The sequence below is a fragment of the Schistocerca gregaria genome, chromosome 4 (assembly GCF_023897955.1).
Source record: "Schistocerca gregaria isolate iqSchGreg1 chromosome 4, iqSchGreg1.2, whole genome shotgun sequence".
Lineage (NCBI taxonomy): Eukaryota > Metazoa > Arthropoda > Insecta > Orthoptera > Acrididae > Schistocerca > Schistocerca gregaria.
Window position 1 is genome coordinate 239,531,022 of NC_064923.1, and position 26,993 is coordinate 239,558,014.

Below are 26,993 nucleotides of genomic sequence, written 5' to 3' on the forward strand. Positions count from 1 at the left end.
AAATATATCTTTCAAAAGCTGTAACTTTTCAGTCTGGACCAAAAAACAAAAGTCAAGGCTTTTAAAGATCAAAACCCAAGCAAAATAATAATAAACCATCACCCTATGTTAGATATGCCCTTCATATACAGAATCCTGAATGAAAAGATGAGGAAGGACCATAATGACGTTCTACAAAGTGATGGCAGTGCCGTCCATACATTATGACAGTGCCATTTAGACAATAACACCCGAAATTGAGGTTCAAATGGTTCAAATTGCTCTGAGCACTATGGAACTCAACTGCTGTAGTCATCAGTCCCCTAGAACTTAGAACTACTTAAACCTAACTAACCTAAGGACATCACACACATCCATGCCCGAGGCAGGATTCGAACCTGCGACCGTAGCAGTCGCACGGTTCCGGACTGCGCGCCTAGAATCGTGAGACCACCGCGGCCGGCGAAATTAACGAAGAATACAAGCTGCGGAAGTGAAGTTTTTAAGAAGTGCAGCTGGCTATAGACTATCTGACATGAAAAGGATTATTACAAACATACATGAGCTATGACTTGAAAGCACGAATGGACAGTTCATCGAGTACAGAAATAAATGGAGAGAGCATGTCACAAGAATGAATCAAAGGAAAGGCCCCAACATAATAACGAATGAGTGACTAATAGGCAAAAGTTCAACAGCGGACCAAGAAAGAGGCGGTGAGATCAAAAATAACCTAACCACAGATGATAAAGACACTGAGTAACAGTACGTAACAGACAAATGCCTAACATTCGAAGAAAGAAGAAGAAAATGAAGAAGAAAATTGGTGGAAACTCCTGACTCGTCTGTTATTACAACATTTTTCTGGTTCGTGGGTTAAAATGTAATTTCAATACGTGTAGTTTTCTTCAAAGGAACTTTCACTACATGGGCTACATACTGAACAACAGTTGCGTAAGGTCCCTGTCTTCTCGTTTGTAAGTGATTGGAAATCTCTCTCTGTGCCCAAAGTTTTGAAGGAATTCCAGACGTACATGGGCTAGCTAGATAGACAATGATCTGAAAATTTTTACTGAATGTTGTGCAGATCTCACGCCCCCCTCTATCAGTCTCGGGAAAAAGGGGATCACTTAACGTTTCTGAAGCTGTTGTACAGCAGAACAGTTCCGTTAGGGAAGACAGAAAATTTCAAAGTTCACCAGTAAATTTACCACGGCGTGTGTAATAAGCGAATACGCTGGCAGAAACAGAAGCTCAGCAAGGCAGTGTGTGTGACTGTGAGCGATTCAGCATGAAGTGTGCGACAGAGAGAGAGAGAGAGCTGGGAGAGATTCGGTGCGCCTTCGTAACGTGATGCAAGAAGCACGATTCGCTTTGCAACTTCACTCGTGAGGCGTGTGCGGCTCGCGTTGATGCCGTTCATAGCTTGGCATCTTGTGATAGCGATAGTGGCGTCTCGTTTTCTTAGTGTGTTCACTGGCGCCACTACATTTACTAGCCTTGTATGTCCGTGAGCGGCAGAAGTAGCACTTATCGATAGCGCGTACTGTGGTACCATCTTTGGAGCGGCCTCTAGTACACTCCTGGAAATTGAAATAAGAACACCGTGAATTCATTGTCCCAGGAAGGGGAAACTTTATTGACACATTCCTGGGGTCAGATACATCACATGATCACACTGACAGAACCACAGGCACATAGACACAGGCAACAGAGCACGCACAATGTCGGCACTAGTACAGTGTATATCCAAATTTCACAGCAATGCAGGCTGCTATTCTCCCATGGAGACGATCTAGAGATGCTGGATGTAGTCATGTGGAACGGCTTGCCATGCCATTTCCACCTGGCGCCTCAGTTGGACCAGCGTTCGTGCTGTACGTGCAGACCGCGTGAGACGACGCTTCATCCAGTCCCAAACATGCTCAATGGGGGACAGATCCGGAGATCTTGCTGGCCAGGGTAGTTGACTTACACCTTCTAGAGCACGTTGGGTGGCACGGGATACATGCGGACGTGCATTGTCCTGTTGGAACAGCAAGTTCCATTGCCGGTCTAGGAATGGTAGAACGATGGGTTCGATGACGGTTTGGATGTACCGTGCACTATTCAGTGTCCCCTCGACGATCACCAGAGGTGTACGGCCAGTGTAGGAGATCGCTCCCCACACCATGATGCCGGGTGTTGGCCCTGTGTGCCTTGGTCGCATGCAGTCCTGATTGTGGCGCTCACCTGCACGGCGCCAAACACGCATACGACCATCATTGGCACCAAGGCAGAAGCGACTCTCATCGCTGAAGACGACACGTCTCCATTCGTCCCTCCATTCACGCCTGTCGCGACACCACTGGAGGCGGGCTGCACGATGTTGGGGCGTGAGCGGAAGACGGCCTAACGGTGTGCGGGACCGTAGCCCAGCTTCATGGAGACGGTTGCGAATGGTCCTCGCCGATACCCCAGGAGCAACAGTGTCCCTAATTTGCTGGGAAGTGGCGGTGCGGTCCCCTACGGCACTGCGTAGGATCCTACGGTCTTGGCGTGCATCCATGCGTCGCTGCGGTCCGGTCCCAGGTCGACGGGCACGTGCACCTTCCGCCGACCACTGGCGACAACATCGATGTACTGTGGAGACCTCACGCCCCACGTGTTGAGCAATTCGGCGGTACGTCCACCCGGCCTCCCGCATGCCTACTATACGCCCTCGCTCAAAGTCCGTCAACTGAACATACGGTTCACGTCCACGCTGTCGCGGCATGCTACCTGTGTTAAAGACTGCGATGGAGCTCCGTATGCCACGGCAAACTGGCTGACACTGACGGCGGCGGTGCACAAATGCTGCGCAGCTAGCGCCATTCGACGGCCAACACCGCGGTTCCTGGTGTGTCCGCTGTACCGTGCGTGTGGTCATTGCTTGTACAGCCCTCTCGCAGTGTCCGGAGCAAGTATGGTGAGTCTGACACACCGGTGTCAATGTGTTCTTTTTTCCATTTCCAGGAGTGTATTTCTGGGCCGCCGTGTGTCGAGCGAGTTGAGCTGGGACGGAGCAGCAGTGAGGTCCGGACAGCCAGTACTTACCCGTCCACTGGTAACACACATGCACTCTCCGACGGAAGGATGTGATCGCGAGAGTGCACCAGCACATCAAGGACCGTATTTAGCGAGTTTTAGTTGAATGGACCGTGATACTCGAGTAGCGCAACTTTCACTTGTGTGTGTGTGTCTCTCTGTCGAAGTGCCCTCGTGGCAATAAGTTGTCAGTCGACGATTTATACTGGAATCGTGGTTGGTCGTTTGGTATGGCTTCTCTGTGTTTGTGCCGATTATAATTCATCCATTTTCTTTCTCAATGACGGGTTTTAGTATTGTGAGTTGTTGGTGGAATTGTTTTCCCCGATCCGTGTATATCTTGTGGTTTTGAATGAGCAGTTATTTTAATGCTGTCTGCGTACTGGATTTGGTGAGGGGATGCGAACGGGCATCAATTCAGTTGGGGCGCAGCAGCGAGCAGGTCTGGGCAGCGCGATGGCAAGCCAGGGCCGCAGGCATCGTGCTGCCACTGCCGGATCGAGGAGGGGTAGCTGCTGAACAGCAACGAATTCGTTGCGCACCGAACCCTGGACGTTTAAGTTGACTGAAGAGTTAACTGCTAATGCAACCTCGACTATTCTGAGATCTCGTCTTTGGTCTGCGGGTTGCTGCTCCCAGGGCCGCTGAGCCTGGCGGCAACGAGTGAAGTGTTTCGAGGCGGTGAAGTATTGCAGCCCTCTTTCTCTATTAGTTATTCAACATTGAATTTAGTATTGTTATTATTGGTGAAGTGCAACCAGCGGTATTTTCTGCCTTGTGGCTTGTAACGCTCGAGTTACTTGCCCTGGAGGTTAACGTACTTTTCCGGCACTGTACCTTTCCTCTTCGTGTTGATGCTGTCCGACACGGCGTGTAGCTCGACAGCCTCTTGTGTGATACTGTGCATATCTTTTTTTTTTTTGAGGTCTACCTCGGTTCTAAAGTTTCATTGGGCCTTGGGTGCTTTCTGAAGACGTAGTGTTGTCAGTCTCTTCGCCCTTGCCTAAAAATATTCCATCGTTGTACCGGTGATCGCATGTTAGTCGGATTGGTTAGTTGGTCGGTCGGCCCTTAAGCTGCCAATAGTTTGAGTTGTCATTCTGTTACGTGAGTACCACTCTTGCCAGCCTGTCTCACCTTACCTTATGATGGAGTTACCTTCCCAGGCCGAGCTTTGGAACGCTTGCTGGGGACCGCTTGTCTTGATTCTCATAGTAAAGTCCCAATCAGCCACGGACATCGTGCACTATGGCGTGGAGGCCGGTTCATGGGCACCATATTGTTATTTAATGTGGACGCTCTCTCCAGTTCAAATTCTTAAACCTAAGGACATCACACAACACCCAGTCATTACGAGGCAGAGACGTGTGTTATCAACGGCCTCGGCAGTTTTAGCTGCGAGCAATAGCGACGATTTCCGGCTTTGGGGGATACCTCATGGTGATAACTGACTGTGGATCGCAGCTCACATAGGGCGAGTTCCTCCTGTCGTGAGAATGAAATGACATTAACACACCTCAGCACCACCCTTTTCCACCTAGCGTCGGCCTCTGAACAGAACGCCCGATTAGAACGTTCAGGGTCAAACAAGAAAAATGTTTGCTCCTCTAAACGGTGACGTCTAAATCCACATCTACAGACTTACTTCGCAAGCCAGCGTATGTTGCTTGGCGGAGGGTACCTTGTACTAGTAGTGTATTTTCCTGTTCCATTCCCAGGAAGAGGCACGCCTCCGTATGAGTCCTGATTTCTGGTATCTTATCTTGGTGGCCCTTAGGCGAAATATTTGTTGGCGGCAGTAGGATCGTTCTGCAGTCAGATTAAAATGCCGTTTCTTTAAATTCTCTCAGTAATGTTCCTCGAAAAGAGCGTCGTATTCCCTCCACGGATTCCCATTTGAGTTCTCGAAGCATCTCCGTAACACTTCCGTATGGTTCGAACCTACCGCTAAGAAATACAGCAGTCCACTTCGATGTCTTCCTTCAATTCGATCTTGCGCGGATCCTAAGCATTCGAGCGGTACTCAAGAAATAGGTCGCACTAGCGCCCTATATGCGGTCTCCTTTACAGATAACAGATATTTTCATTCTATCAATAAACCTAAGTCGACCATTCGCCTTCTCTATCAAAGTCCTCACATGCTCATTTCATTTCACATCTCTTTTCAGGGTAGTGCCAAATATTTAAACGACGTGACTGTGTCAAGCAGAACACTACTGATGCTGTATCCTAATGCTACAGATTTGTGTTTCCTTCTCATTTACATTAACTTTTTAAAACTCTATTGTTAACTGCAAGACTACAAATCAAGCTCTTAATCTTGTACAGTATTTAGTTATTACGTGTACTCTCAGGTAAGGAGGCTGTAATAATAAAGGAACAATAGTTGTCGTCGTGTTCCTTTCAAGCAAGACAAACAAAATAATTCCCATCTTTTACGAGCTCTTCCAGTATCTCTTTCTTCATTCGGATTGTATTTCACCGGATCTTCTGGAGAATTCGGTAAAGTAAACAAAGAAATTAAAAGAATTAATGATTATCTGAATGCGCTTCCGTTCGCTAATGATATAGTTATTATTCAGAAGAACGAAGATGTCCTCCAAGGATCAGTACATCAACTGAACGAAAAAAGCTGTAACAACAGTTTTAAGTGGAAAACTAGCTTCATAAAAGAAATGTATAATTTCAGATTCAACAATCGTAGTATGGGAATCAATAACGGACTTTGTACCAAAAGACAGATTCGGAGTTATTCAGCCTCTTTTGATAAAGATATTTTAAAGGATAATCCTCAATAATATTTTTCGTTTATAGTCAGGGGTGAGAGTCACACTATTATTGCAATTTTCCTTTTATCATTGAAAATAAATATTTTATTCTAAAAAGTGCAGAACGTTCTAAATGCCATACATATATCGATGTAAGTGCTAATCAATGGAATCTCAAGCATTCATCACTTTTGTTAGAAATAAAACTTTTACAGATAAATTTTGCAGATACATTGTCCGGTGATTAAATTATTTTTAATCCTTCTTTTAAACTTATAGAATCACAATGCTATTTTAATTGATTAACTTTTCGAAAACTATTCAATTAGCTGCTTTCAGTTACGGCGGCATCTGTTGCAGAAACTTGTTCTTGCTAGCTGACATGTTGTTCTTGATTGTTATGACGGTAAAACGAAGTTCTTTATTATGTCAGAGGTAATCCCTGTATTGAAAATCTTGTAATGATCCGTCTGTAAGTTAGTTAAACATTGTTCTCATCTTGGTAATACCAGGTGCAATTTTCTTTTTACTTGTGGAAATATTTACTTTCATTTTTTTTAAATATATGTATCGCCTGCTTTTCTAAAATAAAAAGTTCACGGTCTCGAGCGTAGTAAAAACAAATAGTTTGTTTTATTTCTTAGAAGTTTAAGGTCTTTAGGTATTTGACACTGACATTCTTCCAGCCTCTAACGTTTTTTAGTCCGGGCAAGATCTCTGTCACACGCTGCAAACAGTTACAAAGCCTTGTGGGAATTAGCTCGCTTTAGCCTCAATAGTGGACCAGCACGTACCGCTCATGCTATCTTTCGTGCCTTATATGCACTAGTGGAAATCATTGTAGCCTTTAGACCACATTTCAGGTTGTTAGCAACGGCACTTAGTTTGGTTTTTTGGATCTAACAAAAAAAAAATTTCACGACTTTGTCAGTTATTGATTTCCATATTTGTATTATCATTGTTGATAATGAATCCATTCTTATCAAACATCTACAGAAGAATTAATTTGTTTTAAAATTAAGTCATAGATAATCTGTTGTATTCAGAAATACCAATATGATACAAACATTTTAACGACAAAAATCCTCCCTTGCAGCTATCCGAAGATATTAAAATGCCAGGCACGTGGGATGTGTGCCTTGATTTTCTGTGCCGGACAGGGCGGGTGCCAAAACGAGCTATTGGTGATCTTGCAAGCTTAGCTATTGTAGGAAACGATAATTTTTTTGTGTCTTAAAATACATTGAAAATCTCACTAGGCACCTGACATGCATTCGCAACACACCAATGTGTCGAGGCATGGCGGTTGAGAAATTCTGGTTTAGCAAAGGCTTCGCTACAATTATTGTCTCATAACCCACTTGATTCCATCAGCAACTGCTGTGCACAGAAACGTAGACTGTTATGTGGAAGGATAGTAACACAGTAATCAATCGCAGTCCCATCGCTTGTTATTATTTTTGCATCTAAAGATTTCACCTATAGACAGCAGTCACTCAGGTGAACTCAGTGTGGCTGCTTATAGCTTAAATCTGGATATGCAAGAGTAATAAAAACTAATGTCAGTGCGACTGATTGCTTTGTTCCTATCCTTCCTTATAATACTGTTTCACTAAAACACAGAATAAAGGGAAATTAGAGTAATACAGCAGTAACTATAGAGCACCAGTAATTGGAACTAACGTTTATCAGAGAGAAATGGCACTTTACGATATGGACAAGGCAGAGACAAATAACATCTCTGAATATAAATGTATATTAGAAAGTAATATCAAAGGCAAAGTCCAGGGATGGCTCTCTCGTGATTACCTCTCGCTCCTTAAGAAGTGCTGACATACATGTAAGCGTCTTCTGCACAGGGTTCTCTCTCTCTCTCTCTCTCTCTGTCTCTCTCTCTGTCTCTCTCTCTCTCTCTCACTTACACAAAGTATTTTTCTTCAAGCGCAGATTTGGTGTGGTGGCACTGACTTTTCATGTGGTCTTCATGGACTAAAGGAGGCGGAGTTGTATGCCGTCTTGTCAGCTGATAACGTTGTTAAACTTGTTTCTGCCCACAAAACGTATCTTTCAGTTTGAGTTGTGAGAGTTTCGTGGGTGGAATTACTGTGAGTCATTTGTTAAAACCGGTAGTGGTTTAGACATTCTGACAGTTGCAATGCTGTGCTACTGCTTTTCAGAATGCCTTTGAAATACGGATGAAATGTACTCACATGTAATGTAATCACATGGTTTGTAGGAGTGGTCACACTCCTGCCTGTCCGCTCATAACATGCGAGTCAACCGTTGCCTTCAGAGTTCAAAATGGTTCAAATGGCTCTGAGCACTATGGGACTTACCATCTGAGGTCATCAGTTCCCTAGAACTTAGAACTACTTAAACATAACTAACGTGACGTCACACACATCCATGCCCGAGGCATGATTCGAACCTGCGACCGTAGCGGTCGTGAGGTTCCAGACAAGCGCGCAGAACCGCTCGGCCACACCGGCCGGCCTTCAGAAGACACATAAGCTGATGGACCAAGGGGGTTTCTAACCATAAGCACCTTGATTTAGAGCATGACTGTCCTGTTTGCGTGTAAAACTCACGATATTAATTTATGTTGCAGGCTTTCACTGCTGCACAATGTTCAACATATTTCAAAGAGTCGAATACAGGAAGAGAACTAAGACGTGTATTAGTTTACATTACCATTTATTTTTATTAATCAGTATGCAGTAAACAGGTACAAAAAGGTTACAAGCAGGGGAAAGCTATCTAAATCTTGTAAAGAGAAAGGTATTGTCGATTATACGTGGTGGACATAATAATAGCAAAATTTCGTAGCGTCTCTCCCCCCTCCTCCCTTACAGGACCTTCTCGTAATTTTCGTCATCCACGATCCTGTACTTGTTCTTCCTGTAGTTCTGCAGGTCCTTGAGGAAGTCGAAGCCGACGGCGTCGAACAAGTTGTGGTAGTAACGCGGCGTGAGGCTGGCGCCCGACAGCTCAGCCAGCCGGTCGACGTACTCTCGCTGGAAGGCGGCCATGTTGTGCGGCAGCACCCCCTGCGAGCGCCGCCGCTCCACGTCCTCCTGCTCCTGGAGGCGCATCGCGGCCGGGTCTGGCAGCCGACACCTGCCGTCCAGCACCGCCACCCAGAACTGCGCCTGCGGTGCACATTCGTAGTCACCGCACTGGCCAGAATGCCTACTTGTGACTGAAAGCATTCACTGCACAAGCGGGTAAGCGCATCGGACAAAACATTTTACAGCGTGTCCTAAAACGTAGGGACAGACATCGACGGGTTGTAGAGGCTGTGCTGAGGAACAAATCGTCATCCAACGAGGCCACAGAGTGTCGAATTTGTGGACGCCGGAGCCCACCACTAGACCAGTCTTTGGCAGCAAATGTCATTGTGTACAGTGTTTGTTAGCCAGTGACGGCGACTGATTCCCATGACTTCCATTGGAGAGAATGGTGCTAGCTGATGCATTGTCTCCTATGAATGTTATGCTCTGTTGCCTCGGTGGATAACGGTTTTGGACGTGGGTTTCCTGTATACGGAAAAAAATTCGAGATTTTAGAGGGTTTCAGGAGAAAACCGCAGATGGAAACTGATATCCGAAATCGTCAACAGAGTATCGCTTTCGTAGGAGACAATGCTTTTATAGGCAGCAGCTAGCTCCAGCTTCTCCGCTGGCCATCGTGGCTATCAGTCGCGATCACTGAATAAGAAACAAAATTGCTAGATGGTCCTCCTACAGTGAGTCAATGTACGAAGTCGCGTTTACTGCCGAAGGTGTGTCCTAGTGGCTCGCACCAGTGCCTTTAAATCCGACGGTCTGTAACGTCGGTGGACGACTTTTTAGGACACGAATTTCAACGCTCGATTTGTTTCTCAATACAGCCTCTACAACCCTTCAAAATTTATAGCAGTGTTTCTGGGACACCCAATATACAGGGAAACAGGAGAATAAATTGCGATATTGTGATGATTGGTACCTCTATACCTTGATTTTTCTCGGCATCAAACAGTCTTCTTACCAACACACCATGTACACTACGGGCCATTAAAATTGCTACATCGCGAAGATGACGTGCTAAAGACGCGAAATTTAACCGACAGGAAGAAGACGCAGTGATATGCAAATGAGTAGCTTTTCACAGCATTCACACAAGGTTGGCGCCGGCGGGGACACCTACAACGTGTTGACATGAAGAACGTATCCAACCGATTTCTCATACACAAACAGCAGTTGACCGGCGTTGCCTGGTGAAACGTTGCTGTGATGTGTAAGAAGGAGAAATGCGTACCTTCACGTTTCCGACTTTGATAAAGGTCGGATTGTAGCCTACCCCGATTGCAGTTTATCGTATCGCGACATTGCTGCTCGCGTTGGTCTAAATCCAATGACTGTTAGCAGAATATGGAATCTGTGGGTTCAGGAAGGTAATACGGAAACCCGTGCTGGATTCCAACGGTCTCGTATCACTAGCAGTCGAGATGACAGGCATCTTATCCTCATAGCTGTAACGGATAGTCCGCCACGTCTCGATCCCTGAGTCAACAGATGGGGACGTTTACAAGACAACAACCATATGCACGAACAGTTGGACAACGTTTGCAGCAGCATGGACTATCAGCTCGGAGACAATGGCTCCGGTTACCCTTGACGCTGCTTCACAGACAGGAGCGCATGCGGTGGTGAACTCAACGACGAACCTGGGTGCACGTAGGGCAAAACGTAATTTTTTCGGATGAATCCAGGTGCTGTTTACAGCATCATGATGGTCGCATCCGTGTTTGGCGACATCGCGATGAACGCACGTTGGAAGCGTCTATTCGTAATCGCCATAGTGGCGTATCACCCGGCGTGATGGTATGGAGTGCCATTGGTTACACGTCTCTGTCACCTCTCGTTCGCATTGACGGCACTTTGAACAGTTATATTTCAGATGTGTTACGACCCTGGCTCTACACTTCATTCGATTCCAGCGAAACCCTACCTTCAGCAGGATAATGAGCGACCGCATGTTGCAGGTCCTCTATGGGCCTTTCTGGATAGAGAAAATGTACGACTGCTGCCCCAGCCAGCACATTATCCAGATCTCTCACCAACTTAAAACGTGTGGTCAATGGTGGCCGAGCAACTGGCTCGTCTCAATACGCCAGTCACTACTCTTGATTAAACATGGTATCGTGTTGAAGCTGCATGGGCAGCAGGACCTGTACACGTCATCCAAGCTCTGTTTGACTCAATGTCCAGGCGTATCAAGGCCGTTATTACGGCCAGAGATGGTTGTTCTGGGTACTGATTTCTCAGGATGTATGCAACCACATTGCTTGAAAATATAATCACATGTCAGTTCTGGTATAATATATTTGTCCAATGAATACCCGTTTATCATCTGCATTTCTTCTTGGTGTAGCAATTTTAATAGCCATTAGTGTTAATTGCATGGTTTGCACGTGCACCACTAAGTGGACTACGCCTGCAGTATAGACTAACCGTTTGGCAACCATCCATCCATCCACCCTTCAGGAACTGACCTATTGCCAGGAGAAAATAAGTATTAATGGCTTGCTCTTGCCACATGTACTTGGAGCTGCTCACCAATCTAAAGGTGTACCGCTCCTAACAGCTTCAATTACTAGTCTGCAAATGAAGTACTGTTGTAATATTGCCCAGTACAGTGTCCTCTGACACCAATAAAAATATCTGCACTTATGCTCGTTATACCCTGTACAGATAGAGTCAAATTAGTTATCACTCAAAAGGTAGCGGGCAGGACTGCTACCGCAAGGAAAACTCCAATAGGAGCTATTTTGCCATGTTTTGGTATCACTGTGTTGCAACTTACGATCCGCTGCTTGTAGCAGTGTCCTAGCCAGTCTTCCTGCGTCGTTGCATTAAGCGATTCTGGTGATTTTTAGTTTCTAGTATCTTACAATGAATGATGCAACCAGTCGAAGGAGGGGCAGTCCGAGTGCACGCAATCACAATCATAGGACACTTTCAAAAAGTGTGGGACGCGGCCTGGTTATACGTCATCATTCGCTTGAATTCATATGTTCCTTGAGGGAGTATCTTGGAATACAGAGAGGGATCCAGGAGCAACTCGCTTTCATTTGGACAAAGTGGCGAACTGTAGCTGACCTACCGATCAGTGAACAATCAGTAATAAGAATTATCAAGGATAAATTTGCGAAAGTTAGATGAATCGTCTAAATTGGCGACGCCTGAGAGGAACAGACAATTCGTAAAAAGGATATAAAACGAGTCTCTTTGCAGCAAGATGTAATTCATCATGAAATATACGCGCTCTGTTCAAGGAAGTTACAGCTGATACACAGAAAGTTACAAGGTAGAAAATCGTCCTTGCTAATAGCTGCAAAATCGTTAGGATTCCACTTTAAATCTGTTTGTAGTCGCAAGCTATTAAAACCTAGTGCTGCTGCTTTCTTTGGGAATTAGTAGGGATAAGTTTTGACGATATCGTTTAGCTTCGTGAACTTGGGTGAATACAGAACATAATTTCACATGTTTACGCCGGCGCAGAGAAATGTGATTCTCGCTGTGCGACGGCATACGTATACTTTCCTTCATCTGACAGCGTTGCTTTCCCTGTTTCGTGCCATGGGCCAGCGATCATATTCAAACGCCCTAGGTTACTGCCTTAACATAATGTTTTGTTTTGAAATTATCTTAAGTCCATTGTATGAATGCAGAGTCTCGCGGCGATAACACTGAAGAAAATGGTCTCGGGTTTCCAACCGCGTCAATTGGTTAAAACTACACGAGCTTTCGGCCAAGCACTCCTTGGCCATTGTCAAGTTTTATGACTGCCAGTGGGCTGTTGGTGCGCACTTATATACGCTAGCTGCCGGCTGTGACGTCACTGGTGCCCGTGACATTGCTGTATTTGGGCATGTTTTGAGTCGGCGTTCGATGTGACCTCTTCAACCGCGTGATCGCTGGATCCCACGCAGCGCTGATCTGTAAGCCACCGTCTCTATTCAGGGTGTTTGTGGTAATTTTTATTTTAGTAGCTTGCTGTATTAAACTGTCCCAGAAGCCGTTTGTGCGAAGCACGACAGAGGTATCGTCAAATTTTATGTGGTGACCGTTTTCTAATACATGCTCAGCTAACGCAGATTTCTCGGGATAGCGTAGGCGATAATTCCTCTCATGTTCTTACCTGCGTTGTTCCACAGTGCGCACAGCGTTACAAACATTGGTGCATCGTGCACGAGTAATATCTGACGACGATAACCTGCCTCATGAACTGAGCCACCTGCACAAGATTTTCAGGAATAACGCCTACAGCGCCCATCAAGTGAAAGAAGTGATTTCTGGGAAATATCAGAAAAAGACCACCGACGAAGAGCAGGAAAAGAAACTTGCTTTGCTGCCGTTCTGTGGTTCTGTGTCGGGCAAGATAAGCCGCCTGTTGAAGAGACACAAGATCAAATCAATCTTCAGGCCTCCAACGAAAATCCTCAATTACTGAGACCAGTTAAAGACGCTATAGGTCTCAGAACACCTGGAGTCTACGAAATACCTTGTGAGTGTGGCAGGAAGAACTTCGGACAAACAGCGCGCACTGTGGAACAGCTCAGGAAAGAACGTGAGAGGAATTATCGCCTGCGCTATCCTGACAAATCTGCGTTACCTGAGCATGCATTAGAAAACGGTCACCACATAATATTTGACGATACCTCTGTCGTGGCTCTCACAAACGGCTCTGGGACAGTTTAATACAGGAAGCTATTAAAATAAAAAAATTACCACAAACACCCTGAATAGAGACGGTGGTTTACAGTTGAGCGCTGCGTGGGATCCAGCGATCGCACGGTTGAAGAGGGCACATCGAACGCAGACTCAAAACGTGCCCATATATCGCAATGTCACGGGCACCAGTGACGTCACAGCCGGCAGCTAGCGTTTATAAGATCGCACCAACAGCTCACTGGCAGTCATAGCACTTGACAATGGCCAAGAGTGCTTGGCCGAAAGCTCGTGTAGTTTTAACCAACTGACGCGGTTGGAAACCCGAGAGCATTTTATTCTATCTTAAGTCCATTATTTCAAAACAACGAGAGACCTTAAAAAATGATTTTGCACTAAATTAATCACAAATTATAGCATGCCATATGTTCGGAAAGCTCTCTCTTTGAAGGGTCGCACAAACCTGCACAGGATGATGCAAATAAAAGTGACCCGAACGAGTGGATACTATTTGTGGCAACCGTAACGAAGGGGGAAAGCGGCTACAGTTATTTCCAACAGGATACAGCAATTGCGCGTACAGCCGGCCGAACCTTGGAGCTCACGTACGCAATCTTCGCGCCTGACGGAGTTGTTACCAGAGTTCAGTCTTGCCGTGGCCCTAACTGGCAACCCATGTCACCTGATATGTTACTGTGCAATTATGTTGTGCCCGTCAAGTCTAAGCTATATCGCAACAACCCTCATAGGCTTCAAGAGCTGCTACAGAATATTTCGGATGAGATTGTAGCGATTCCATTAGTTTGGCAATGATCCGCCTCCAGTAACTTGCTGACCAGGCCCGAAATTGCCAATGCATAATGGTGGCCACTTTCAGTATCTGCTATAATTGGGTTACTACTGTATTTCCTTTCCTCTGCTGTGTTTCTTTCGTACCTTGGAGCTCTGATCTCCGGGCCATTTTTATTTGCCGCACCCTGTATTCACTGCTGTTCGTTGCACCGGCTGATAGGTAATACATCGTGCTTTAGCGTAATGCTGGTAGCGTAAGTGACAGTCGAGTATGAGCCACTGCAGGTACACGCTGTCCGATGTGAGGATCTATCGTGAGTCACCGGTGATACACGCCGGCGTGAAAGTGTTAAGGAAAGAGTGGACAGCTGTAATACAGCAGCTCCGATCGGCAATGCAAACAGAATAACTGCAGCGCTTGCCGGATATTCAAAATGTTTCATTTCTAGCTGTTATTCTGTTCAAATAAGACGTACGACTAACACGAAGAGATGAACAACAATACTTTGGTGACATAGTTAGGATACCCTAATTTGAAACGTAACGAAAAATTCCACGATTGATATAGCGCTTCATATCGTTCGATTATACATAGTAAGGCGTCCACGTAAGTAACGAGAAATAAATACAACGTCAGATGGCTGGAGGAACGTTAAAAACGGGTTGACAGAAAAAAAAAGAAAACGACCATGAAGTGCTAAGGTTTCCTTCCAACAGTTGCCATTTCAACGCAATTGCTATTCAGAATTAAAAGAAAAAGCGCCGACTGAAGTAGAACGCCCTTTGTATGATGAAACTGAAAAAGCGACACCAAAAAGACACAAAAATCAGTGAAACATATGAAATGAGTGATAGAAGTAATATGGAGTAGTGGAACAGTGAGCCGAAGATTTCATTAAATCTCACACCACGAGCAGAGACTCCGATAGTTCCACAGTCTCTGTCTCTGACGCTGAAATGCGTTGTTTTCCCATTGTCTGACTTGTGTATAGTGTACTTAAATGAACTTCTTACTCCCATTAAATATTACGTTTGTGCATTTATTTCTGTCGCTGTCTCTTCCTTTTTGTGAGACTATGGAATATTGTTCACCCAACACTCACAACGTCCTTATTGTAAGTTGTACTACATTTTAACTATATTTAATTTTGTTTGGACACCAAGTTATTATTCAGCGAATGCCATTGTTTTCAAGATATAAAGTGGAGAAGGAAACTTCTTCGGACGCGATAATTTTTGCTATTTCAATAATCAACATAGTAACGGGCGTAATTACAGTTAATGAAATATTTTTGGCGTGTTAGCGATACTCCTGAGAGGAATACCAACATGAATTTCAGGATTCTTACGTTGCTTTTGTATGAGTTAGAGTTAAAAACTTCACATTTGTTTCGTGCTAAATACTGACACAACTGCACAAAAACGCATTTTCAGACCTTTGTATTTGCAGGAAACGCAATGCAGTACACAACATTGAAAATATTTGTTTCTGAGAGAGATATTTTAGTAATAAACAAAAAAATATTGCTTTTTGATCAATAGCTTTTGAGACTGGACGTTATAAGTGTGGCACTTCTGATAACGTTACATTTATTTAATTAATGCTGACAAAGTTATAAAATTGCTGATAACTGCAAAACAGCTGAAATAATTCATGTTTTTAAAAAGGGCCAAAGGAAGGTGTGTGACAATTAAAGAGGTATAAATCTCAAGAAAACAATTTATAAATCTTACTTAAAAATAAAAAATAATCGCTGAGAAATAATAAAAGATGCACGTTTCGGAGAAGAGCAACTTGGGTTCAGGAAAGGAGTCTCGTGCAGGTATCATATTTTTACCATAAAGAGAAGTCAGTATAGGAAATGTTCCTTTCACTGACTTCGAAAATACCTTTGAATCAGGCATTAGAAACAGAAAATGGACAACAATGATTAAGCGAGGACACCGTATGCATCTTGTGCAGGTAATGAGAAGTATACGTGAACACCAAGATAATTATAAATACAGCATCTTCAAGAACAGAAAAAACAAATTTCGTTTACTTTATGTCTATGCTCACAAGCTTTTTGCCAACAGATTACCGGTTTCGGTGTATAATGACCTTCTTCAGGTCTGTTTTATGAAAACCATGTCCTAAAGTACTGCAGCCATAGTGGCATTTAACATTTGACGATGCAACTATGGCCGGAAAGAAATTACTCTCTAAGTGCTATTCTGTATGCAGACGGAAAACAAAATACATAGGTAGGCTTACAACACTCTGTGCGTAAGGTAGTAAAAGTTATGTGAGTTGGGAAGAAAATATTACAGTCGAAAAATCTGTTGTATAAACAAAAGTTATGGCCCACTACAGAAAATACGCAGTTCTATCTAAAATTGCTATCGAAAACAAGGTACCGGGTAGTTATAATAAATTGTAGTGCAGCTACAACTACAAAAGTATCATCCAAATAACGCCGGAAGACGTTTGGCTTAAGTTCTGCCGAATCAAGTGCACTCTCTTCATTGTCTTCCATAAAAAAGTTTGCTGTCAGGGGCGACAGAGGACAACCCATGGCAACACCTTCAATTCGTTCAAAGTATTCACTGTTGAGTAATAAGCAGGTGGAGGAAAGAGTGTGATTAAACAGTGCAGTCATATCAGCTTGGAACTTACTTTCGATGAGTGACAAGAAGTCCATGACAAGCAACATTATGAAGAGCGAGACACCCAACTCGTTGAGTCGAAGTGACTTCAGTCTATTAATAATGTCACCGGAGCTGTCAATACAAAGTGAACACATTTCCAAAAATTGCCTCAGTAAAGACGCAGAACGTGTAAGTCTTACGTTGGAGCTCCCATATTGTTCACAATAGGACGTAATGGAAGACCTTTTTTGTTTATTTTTGGAAGAATGGAGCTGTGAGGCCTTAATATTTTCTCAATTTCTTGCAGAAGGGGAGAAGAATTCAGCAACGCTGTCGATTTTCTTTCTACTCTCCCTGTGGGGTCTTTATCAATATTCCTGTACGTTGATTCAGTCAGCCAGCAATAAATCTTCTCGTCATAGCCCCCACGTGGGAACAGCATACAGGCGTTTCCCTTATTCGCTGTAAAGACCGCCGTATAAGGTTCTTATCGTAGCAGCCACCATCCATCACAAATGTCTTTCGAACGTTCGTTCGCCGGGAACATGTTGTATCTGATGCAGACAGCCTTGCATAGGAGCTGGAACACATACGATCAGTGTTCAAAGACAATGGACATTCCCCATGTCAGATCAGCACAGCTTTAAGGAAGAAGAAACGTGACCACACATGCGGTCAAGAGGAGAAGTAGCGAGTCAAGTTCTAGGCATTCTTCCCGTACGTCGGCTAGGCAATATTTCGTCGTAATTAGGCAGAAGAGAATTCGGCTCTTCTCGTTTCGGCAGAGGACGATGTGGGACTGCGGAAGACTGAAATCTACAGAATACCTTGGCAGTGCAGCAAAGTTGACATTGATCAGATAACTCGCGGAAGTACTTGAAATAAGCGTTGAACGTGATCACCACACTCGCCTTTCGCTGCCCAATGAGTCACCCATAACCGAACATTGTATCTCCACAGGACATTCCATTTGCCCAATACGGACTGCATGTAATCAATCACATACATTCATTTTGACGTTTGAAATTTGACTCCGCCAATACGCAGTCCGACTGAGAGCGAGCGTTTGCCTGCGCGCAATAAATGAAGCAATATTCGAAGCTGCCACGTAACTCGACGGAGGTCTGTCATGTAGCGGCTGCCTTTGCACATGATTCTTCGGGCCAATTTTTTGTATAAAGGTAGTGATGTGAACTAGCAATCTCCAGCGCAAAACACGACCCTGAAGATACATGAATGGTGGTCAGCCGAAACATAGTGGCAAGAAGTCTACATTATCCGGTTGCGAACCCGAAACTTTATGGAGTACTCGTTATGCCGGGAGAATCTCAAGACTCTCGTTATTATTCTTGCTATTATTGGCAGTGGCCAGACACAAATCCTTGGCAGCCTGAAGCCTTTCAATTTCTGTCAGTTTCGAAATAAGGTGTCCAACTATAATGTGATTTACAAGCGGTAAGTATAGTGTACGTATCCTAGCTCGGTTGATTTTATGTGGGGGTGCATGGTGTGATGAAGCAAGAGTCGTAAGGGAAGAAAGTGGTGCATTCAAAATGGTTGAAATGGCTCTGAGCACTATGGGACTTAACATCTGAGGTCATCAGTCCCCTAGAACTTAGAACTACTTAAACCTAACTAACCTAAGGACATCACACACGTCCATGCCCTAGGCAGGATTCGAACCTGCTACCGTAGCGGTCGGGCGGTTCCAGACTGAAGCGCCTAGAACCGCTCGGTCACACCATCCGGCGAAATGGTGCATTCGAAGGGTGTTCTGTAGTAAGTGTCTGCCCTCAGTGTAGACAGTTGGCTTTCTTTTCTGAGAAGGTATTGTAAGTATAAATCGCGATCCACTGAGAACTTGTTCATCGTTTCAGAAAAAGGTTAGTAGAAATAACCGACACGAATTGTCTCACTGACTCATTAATTCGTGGTTTAATAAATCACCTACAGACACTAAATCTCGTTTGTCTTTCGTCATTCTAAAACTAAAAAGGTTCAAATAATTTTTTTTTTCATTTCTAATTTTAGTTACGCGCTAATATTGATGGCCGAGGGTGAGGGAATGGAGGAGTGAGGGCAACTGAGGGGGGTGGGTTGTGGGTACTAGATAACATATGATTACACTCATGGCATAAGGATTTCGGAAATGATGGAAACCACTCATCTAGCCGAACTCATGCTACGAAGACATCTAAACTACGTTGACTTTTTTACTGCAAAGAACTGTCTCCATTATAATGTTAAACCATAGACTTGACTGACTCATGAACTTTTTCTTAATTAACTGTGTTCTTCATGATTTAAATAAGCAATATTATTTAATATTATTTAATTAATTTCTGGCTTTGCTGAAACAATGAATACGACGAACGAAATTAACTCTGTAATGTTGTAGCTTGTTGAAACACGGATAATTACTATTTTTTCTCATCCATATCTCAGGAGCAAAATTAGTAAGAAACTCCTATTTTTCCTTAAGTACAGGGTTCGGTGGGGCTCGACAGCTCCATGAACCTGAACGTCGCCTTTCAGTGTTTTTGTTTAAAGCTTTGTATTCAGAGCTCAGGTTAATGTGTGGTGGAAGGAATAATTTATATTACAACTCTCAACGTATCCGTGCTGTTCGTCACTGCCCCAAACAGTATAGAACAAAAGTGGTATGGAAGCAAGGATAGCCAGCCTGTTACCGGCGACCAGGAAGTGTCGTGGCAGTAAATTTTATCATTTAAAAACCTACAGTAACAGATGATAAAAATGGGACGAGAATGTTCATTGAATTAGTACTTAACTTTGAGGATGATGAATCATAAAATTATTGAAGCTGAGACGGATAGAGATGTAGTCTTTCGCCCCCAACTGCTCGATCTGTATGTCGAAGAAGCACTGTCGGAAATTCAGGAAAGCTTCAAGAACGGAACTAACACTCAAGATGAAAGGATATCAATGATAAGATTCCCTGATGACATTGGTACACTCCGTGAAAGAGGAGAGTTGCACGATCTGCTAAACGGAATGAACAGTACAGATTATGGACTGAGAGCACATCAAAGAAAGACGAAAGTAACGAGAAGCTTTACTTACTAATTGATGGTCGAAGCAGATGAAGTTAAGGAATTTTCCTACCTAGAAAGCAAAATAACCAGTGACAGATGGAGCAAGGAGAACATCAAAAGCAGATTATCACAGGCAAAAATGAGATCCCTGGCTAAGAGAAATCTACTACTATTAAACATAGGTCTTAATTTTAGGAATAAATTTCTGAGAATGTGTGTTAGTGGAACATGCACTGTGGGAAAACAGCAACACAGGAGAATCAAAGCCTTTGTGATGTGGCACTACGGACTAATGTTGAAAATTAGATGGACTGATAAAGTAAGGAATGAGACGGCTCAGTGCAGAATCGGAGAGGAGAGGAATACGTAGAAAATACTGACAAGGAGAAGGGACAGGATGATAGGACATGTGTTAGGACGTGAGAGAACGTGTTCAGTGGTACTAGAGGGAGCCGTAGAGGGCTAAAACTGCAGAGGAAGACAGAGGTTGGAATACATCCAGTAAATAATTGACGACCTAGGTTTCAAATGCTACCCTGAGATGAAGATGTAGGCTCAAGAGTGGAGTTCATGCCAGGCTGCATCAAACCAGTCAGAGGACTGATGACTTTAAAAAAATGCTCGATGGCATCCATGTCGGGCGACCTCCGCGGCCAAATCATTTGCTTGATTTGTTCAGAACCAATCACGAACAATTGTGACTCAGTGACATGGTGCACCGCCATCCATAAAAATTCCATCGTTGCTGGGGACATGAACATCCAGAGGACCCAGTCCATTCCACGTAAACACAGCCCATACCATTACGGTGCCACCAGCAGCTTGCACAGTGCCTTGTTGACGTCTGGGGTTCATGGCTTTGTTGGGTCTGCACAGCGCTGGAACCCGACCATCAGCTCTTTCCTCTGAAATCGTGATTTATCTGACCAGGCCACGGTCTTCCTGTCGTCTTCCGTCTCACCGATATGGTTAACAGTCCAGGAGAGGCGCTGCGGGAGATGCCCTGCTGTTAGCAAAGGCACTCACGTTGGTCATCTGCTGTGCACTGCCCCAGCGGATACGTTCGATTTGAGTCCCTCATTGATTCTTGCGGTTATTTCGCGCTGTGTTGCTTGTCTATTAGCACTGACAATTTTGTGCAAACCAGCAGCCTAGTGAAGACCATCGGCAACTGCGTTGCCCGTGGTGAGGGGTAGTGACTGAAATTTAGTATTCTCGGCACACTCTTCACATTGTGAGATTCCCTAACGATTTTCGAAACTGATTGGCCCATGGGTCTAGCTCCAGCTACCATTCGGCGTTCAAAGACTGTCAATTCTCGTCTTGCGGCCATAATGACGCCGGAAACATTATTCTGTGAGCCGCCTGAGTACAGGTGGCAACCCCACAAATGCACTGTACCTTCATACCTTCTGTATTCGATGCTACAGCCATCTGGATATGCGCTTATCGCTATCCCATGCTCATTGAATATCCCCACTGAAGACATGAAGATTTATGTGCCGATGTGTGGCATGGAATGTTGCGAAATAGCTCCACATTTCCTTTGCGTGCAGTTCCCTTCGCAACGAGATTCACATGCACTCACTAACAACAGAAATTCCTGCCGAGGTAGAGAGTGACACTCGTCTCCAAACCTTGTCGGTTAGCAGCACTTCACGATCACAGTTTTTACGCCACGTTGCATGGCTTCGGTTTGTGCATCATTCCTTGAATACACATAAGACCGTTCGCTTTGACACCAACTCATGCGTGTGGTAATGAACACGTCCAAACATAATAGTTCCATTCTACCGCTCGCTCATGTCTTCACGTCCACCCATCTTACTGCACAGATTGCAAACATCTGACTAACACACATACACCACTTCACTGCCTTGGTAACACCATCTACAGCGCCCCCATGCGACGAGTGTGCCCTTTTAAGGTATGACTAACATTTTGTACAGAGAACTTACAAAAGAAGGAGCGCAGTCTACTTTCGTCGTCTTTGTTAAAGCAAGGAGAACGCATGTGCTGGTCACACAACTGACCCCACGTAATTATCAACAACAACGCAGTAGAGAGTGAATACTGCTGCGCACGTAAACTGCTGTTTCCAAGAGTACTTCAGTCTTGAAGAAAGAACGACTGTATTGTTCATGCAAGACAGTTCTTCCGTAAAATTAAAAGCAGTTACCACATGTGTGCTACTGGTTAAGCTAGTTAATATCATGATACATTGTGTGATCAAAAATATCCGGACACCCACAAAAACACACGTTTTCCATATTAGGTGCATTGTGCTGCCACCTACCGCCAGGTACTCCATATCAGCGACATCAGTAGTCATCAGACATCGTGAGAGACCCGAATGGGGCGCTGCAGGAAACTCACGAAGCTCGAACGTGGTCACGTGACTGTGTGTCAGTTGTATCATACGTCAGTACGCGAGAGTTCCACACTTCCCTAGGTCCACTGTTTTCTATGTGATAGTGAAGTGGAAACGTGAAGAAACACGTATAGCATAAAAGCGTACAGGCCGACCTCGTCTGTTGACTGACAGAGACCGCCGACAGTTGAAGAGGGTCGCAATGTGTAATAGGCAGACATCTATCCAGACCATTACACAGGAATTCCAAACTGTACCCCAGGATCCATTGCAAGTACTACGACAATTAGGCGGGGGGAGAGAAAAGATCAATTTCATTATCAAGCGGCTGCTCAAAAGCCACACATCACAACGGTAAATGCCAAACGACCTCTCGCTTGGTAAGGAGCGTAAACATTGGACGATTGAACAGTGGAAAAACGTGTGGAGTGACGAATCACGGTACACAACGTGGCGATCCGATGGCAGGTGTGGGTATGGCGAAAGCCCGGTGAACGTCATCTGCCAGCGTGTGTAGTGCCAACAGTAAAATTCGGAGGCGGTGGTGTTATGGTGTGGTCGTGTTTTACATGGACGAGGCTTGTACCCCTCGTTGTTTAGCGTGGCACTGGCAAATCCCAAATCTACATTGATGTTATAAGCACAATCTTCCTTCCCACGGTCGAAAAGCAATTCGGGGATGGCGATTGCATCTTTCAACACGATCGAGCATCTGTTCGTAGTGCACGGCCTGTGGCGGAGTGGTTACATGTCAATAACATCCCTGAAATGGACTGGCCTACACAGAGTCCTGACCTGAATATTATAGTACCCCTTTGGGATGGTTTGGAACCCCGACTTCGTGCCAGGCCTCAACGACCCACATCGATACCTCTCCTCAGTATAGCAGTCCGTGAAGAATGGGATGCCATTCCCCAAGAAACTTTCCAGCACCTGACTGAAAGAATGCTTACGATAGTGGAAGCTGCCATCAAGACTAAGGGTTGGCCAACATCATATTGAATTCCAGCATTACCAATGGAGGCCTCCACAAACTTGTAAGTCACTTTCAGCCAGGTGTCCGGATACTTTTGATCACATAGTATATCATAGGCTACTCAGATGGACTATTCACTCAGAAGAGAAAATTATATCTTAGAATGATGCACAGCACTGTAAGAGGGAAGATAAGTGACACTTTGTAGCGTTGGTAACCTACCTGCGCGTCGAAGAGCATGCAAGGACATGCGTAGTATGGCACACCGATAAAGGCCATCGTCGGGCGGTCGATGTGTACCACCTGGTGGTACAGAGGGCGCACATGCCTGTCTTCCACAATGACCCCGCACTCCGGAGTCAAGAATGGGTATCTGTACCGGTATCCTGGTAAACAAACGGTAAAGTCTATCAGCATTGTGACTCAGGATCCCTAATATGCAGTGAAAAGTAGTTCCGTGAGTCGCTACTGCCATTTACCGAACACTGTAAAACATTGACAATTTTCTTGTGTGACTGTGTATATGGATGTAATTATTAATATTAAGTGTGGAATAATTGCGGATAAGAGGCTGCATTAACTTGTCGTTAGCAGGCCTACTCTTAGTCGAATTATGTCATATTTAAAGCCTATTCACGAAAAAAAGTGGGAATTTCGCCATTGTCACATCTAGCAATGTGCCAATCTTCATACCTTTTGGAAAACTTAAGAAAAACTAAATATTATTTCAGTTTTACAATTCAAAACCGTGTCATATCAATTGAGGCATGTCAATATGCTGTTATCCTTCGACGAACATGTATATAGACGACCTAAACAAGACCTACCACGAAGAGATGAGTTCATCATAACGTTGGTGCGCTAAGGAATTCAGCTACTTTTATACATATTCGAAGTTGTCGTATTTCTGTATAACCTAACTATATTCAGGCCATTCTAAACGTCAATAATAATGTATGAAATAGGTTTCCTTCACTATGAATCTCTCGGAAAGTGATGAATTTTAGCAATGGCAAGAAAATTGTCTGACTTGAAGTTTAGCACTATTATTAATATAAAATACGCGTCTAACCCATCACTTCACTTTTTGTCTCCTTAGTGTCATTTCTATACCATTAATCAAGTAAGTTTAAGTCTCTTTTTAGGAATAGCATTTTTATCTTGGGTGTAAATTTGTCGAATTTGTTAGAATTTTTTCTTGAGTACTTCGATTCAGATTCAAATTTCCTTTATCTGATTATAACGAAACATATCCCAGAGAAACGTACAGATGACAGAAACATACTGCGACACTCACCAGTGCAGTAACAAACATCATCTATCTCTGCGGATGTTCCATCTTGGAAAGTGGCAGCGTACTCAGAAAGAGATACCAACGTCGGTTTCTCTATGACATTATCGGGGAACTGGCCTTTCTCAGCAGTTTCTGGATGGTAACTGATGATTACCTGGATAAAAAATATCACATTCATGAGAAAGACCTTTAATATTGTTTTGCATAGAGTAGTATATAAAAAAATGTTACCGGAGAAATTTTAATAGTTATACAACTTACGTGTCACAGAAAGTGCATTTTCATTTCATAATAGGAAGCCAATTTTACGCGATACAGTTTCCAGACTACCAAGATTTAGCCCTCCACCAGAAGGAGACAACGGTACAATGAAAGAAGAACATGTGACACAGACCAAGGAAACTAGAGAAAGCGAGTAAGCTCATCAAGTATTCTTTAAAGATAAAAGAAAAAGAATTCTTCATTAATAAACGGAAATATAGTGTTTCGAAAAGAATGACCTGATATTGTACGGTTCAATTACGAAACATGGGATGTGCGAGCAAGGAAATGTATGTTGTTTCAGTAGGCGGGTCTTAGAGTTCCAGAAAATCGCCGTTAGATATCAGTCGGAAGTAAGATGGTGTCCGCTCAATACAGGGCATTATGGGTGCTGCAGATTGCAAAGAGTGAATCAGTTATTTCGGTCCATCGAGCTATTCGTCGACGTATGCGAATTCATCCGCCTGCACCCTAAAATATTCGTCGTTGGTATAGCCAATTTGAAAACACAGGATGCTTGGGCAAAGGTTAGTTAATTTACAGTTGATTCAATTAAAATAAATACGGAGTTTTTCAGTTAGGAGACTCTTTTGGAAGCACTCTGAAGTCTTGACGATTATGATCTATTTCTTTCCCCCAGCGTTCATCCAACATATTACGAGACGGGATTTGGCAAATTTTACTTTTTACTTAACTTTGTGACTGGATGCCCTTCGTGGTACCACAGTAATCGTGATAACCTAAGGGCGGATGTCATGTGCACTACTTGGCCATAGAGCACGTAAACGTGTACGTGTCTTACACGAGGAAGGTCTGACACGTGGGTCACCGGTTTTCATCAAGTTTTACAAGAACGTTCTGTACTGAAAACAGAACAGACACGCGCTTCGGCTTTTCTTTAGATGCTCCCTAGTTTTTGAAACGGTCGAAGTCAAAATTGATGAGTGAAAGTCATATTTTCGCTGCTATACTTCCAAACATCGTCTAAAAGCAAGTGTTTTGCTTTAACATAATATGGAGACCAAAGTTGATAATGTTGGAGTTGTTAAGGTTTTTGTGTTTTCTTGGTGAAACTTGGGTACCCTTCATTCTGTGCATCTAACAGAGTATGGTTGGCAGTCGAGTCGTCTACGTGTTAGACTACCAAACCGGATGCGGTGTCCCCGTCATTGCCCTCGCCGAATGCCTCCTTTTCCGTAGGTCTAAGCTGTCCGTGAATTGCGAACGGGATGATTAAAAAATGCAAATGGCAAATGGCGGTTGGACAGCAACACTCTTGCACACCTCATGAAACAGATGTGTTGCTTAAGAAACTAATGCATAACCGCAAGGCAAGAGTTCACGAAGAACAATTGGTGCCTGATTTCTAAATTTATGAAGTTTTTTGAGGAGTTAAAAGATAAAGTTTTAAATGTAGTCTAAAATATGCCGGATTATGAGACTTACTAGACTGCATTGTGTAAAGCAAGTAGCGGAGCTCCTGGGACGTCCCAGAACTCTGACCCCAGTTTGGAGATTCAGTTGAGCGACGATATTTAGAAATTACCAGAATAGTTTTTTGAAAACTGACCATGAGTGTGTTCCTGACAAAAGAGTTTTGCAGCATAGCTGAAATGGAGAAAATCTTGAGTGAAAATGGACATCTTGTTGTGGAGTGGATATTTGACGATCGAAAAAGGTTGTACACCATACACGTTGACATCGGAATCACATGAGAATAGGCGGACGTATTTCCAGTGTTATTAACTTTGCTCCGTGAAAAGTAAAAATAAACTGAAAGATTTTTTTGGATTGAAGGATGAGATGCCTGAGTAGCCATCGAAACCTCTGGTTTCTGGTTAGAAATGTCTAAAATTAAAACTATGAAAGCAGTGATCCTCGAAACATACCTTTCCGTTTGCAGTTTTTACTTTGGCTGTCTGTGAAAGAAAATACGATAACTGGATTTAACGGCGGAATACAGGGGTAGAGAAGAAGTGCCATTGTTTTGCCGCATGTGTTCTGCAGTGGTACATGTTCGTACAAACAGTGTTGCTGAAGCGTGGATGATAATAGTGGAAGAAATGCGCAGTAAGGAAAAGGTCATGAAA

General features: G+C 43.9%; 1 protein-coding gene across 1 annotated transcript in view; it reads right to left on the reverse strand.

Moving 5' to 3' along the window:
* Positions 1–8,490: 8,490 nt before the first annotated feature.
* Positions 8,491–26,993, reverse strand: part of LOC126266828 (senecionine N-oxygenase-like) — a 52,042-nt gene continuing 33,539 nt past the window's right edge. The window contains exons 6-8 of the mRNA XM_049971382.1: positions 24,646–24,796; positions 23,571–23,734; positions 8,491–8,962 (exon numbers count right to left, since the gene is read on the reverse strand). Of these exons, the coding sequence (XP_049827339.1) occupies positions 8,660–8,962; positions 23,571–23,734; positions 24,646–24,796 (618 nt within the window). The 3' untranslated portion in view covers positions 8,491–8,659. The remainder of the gene's footprint in view (positions 8,963–23,570; positions 23,735–24,645; positions 24,797–26,993) is intronic.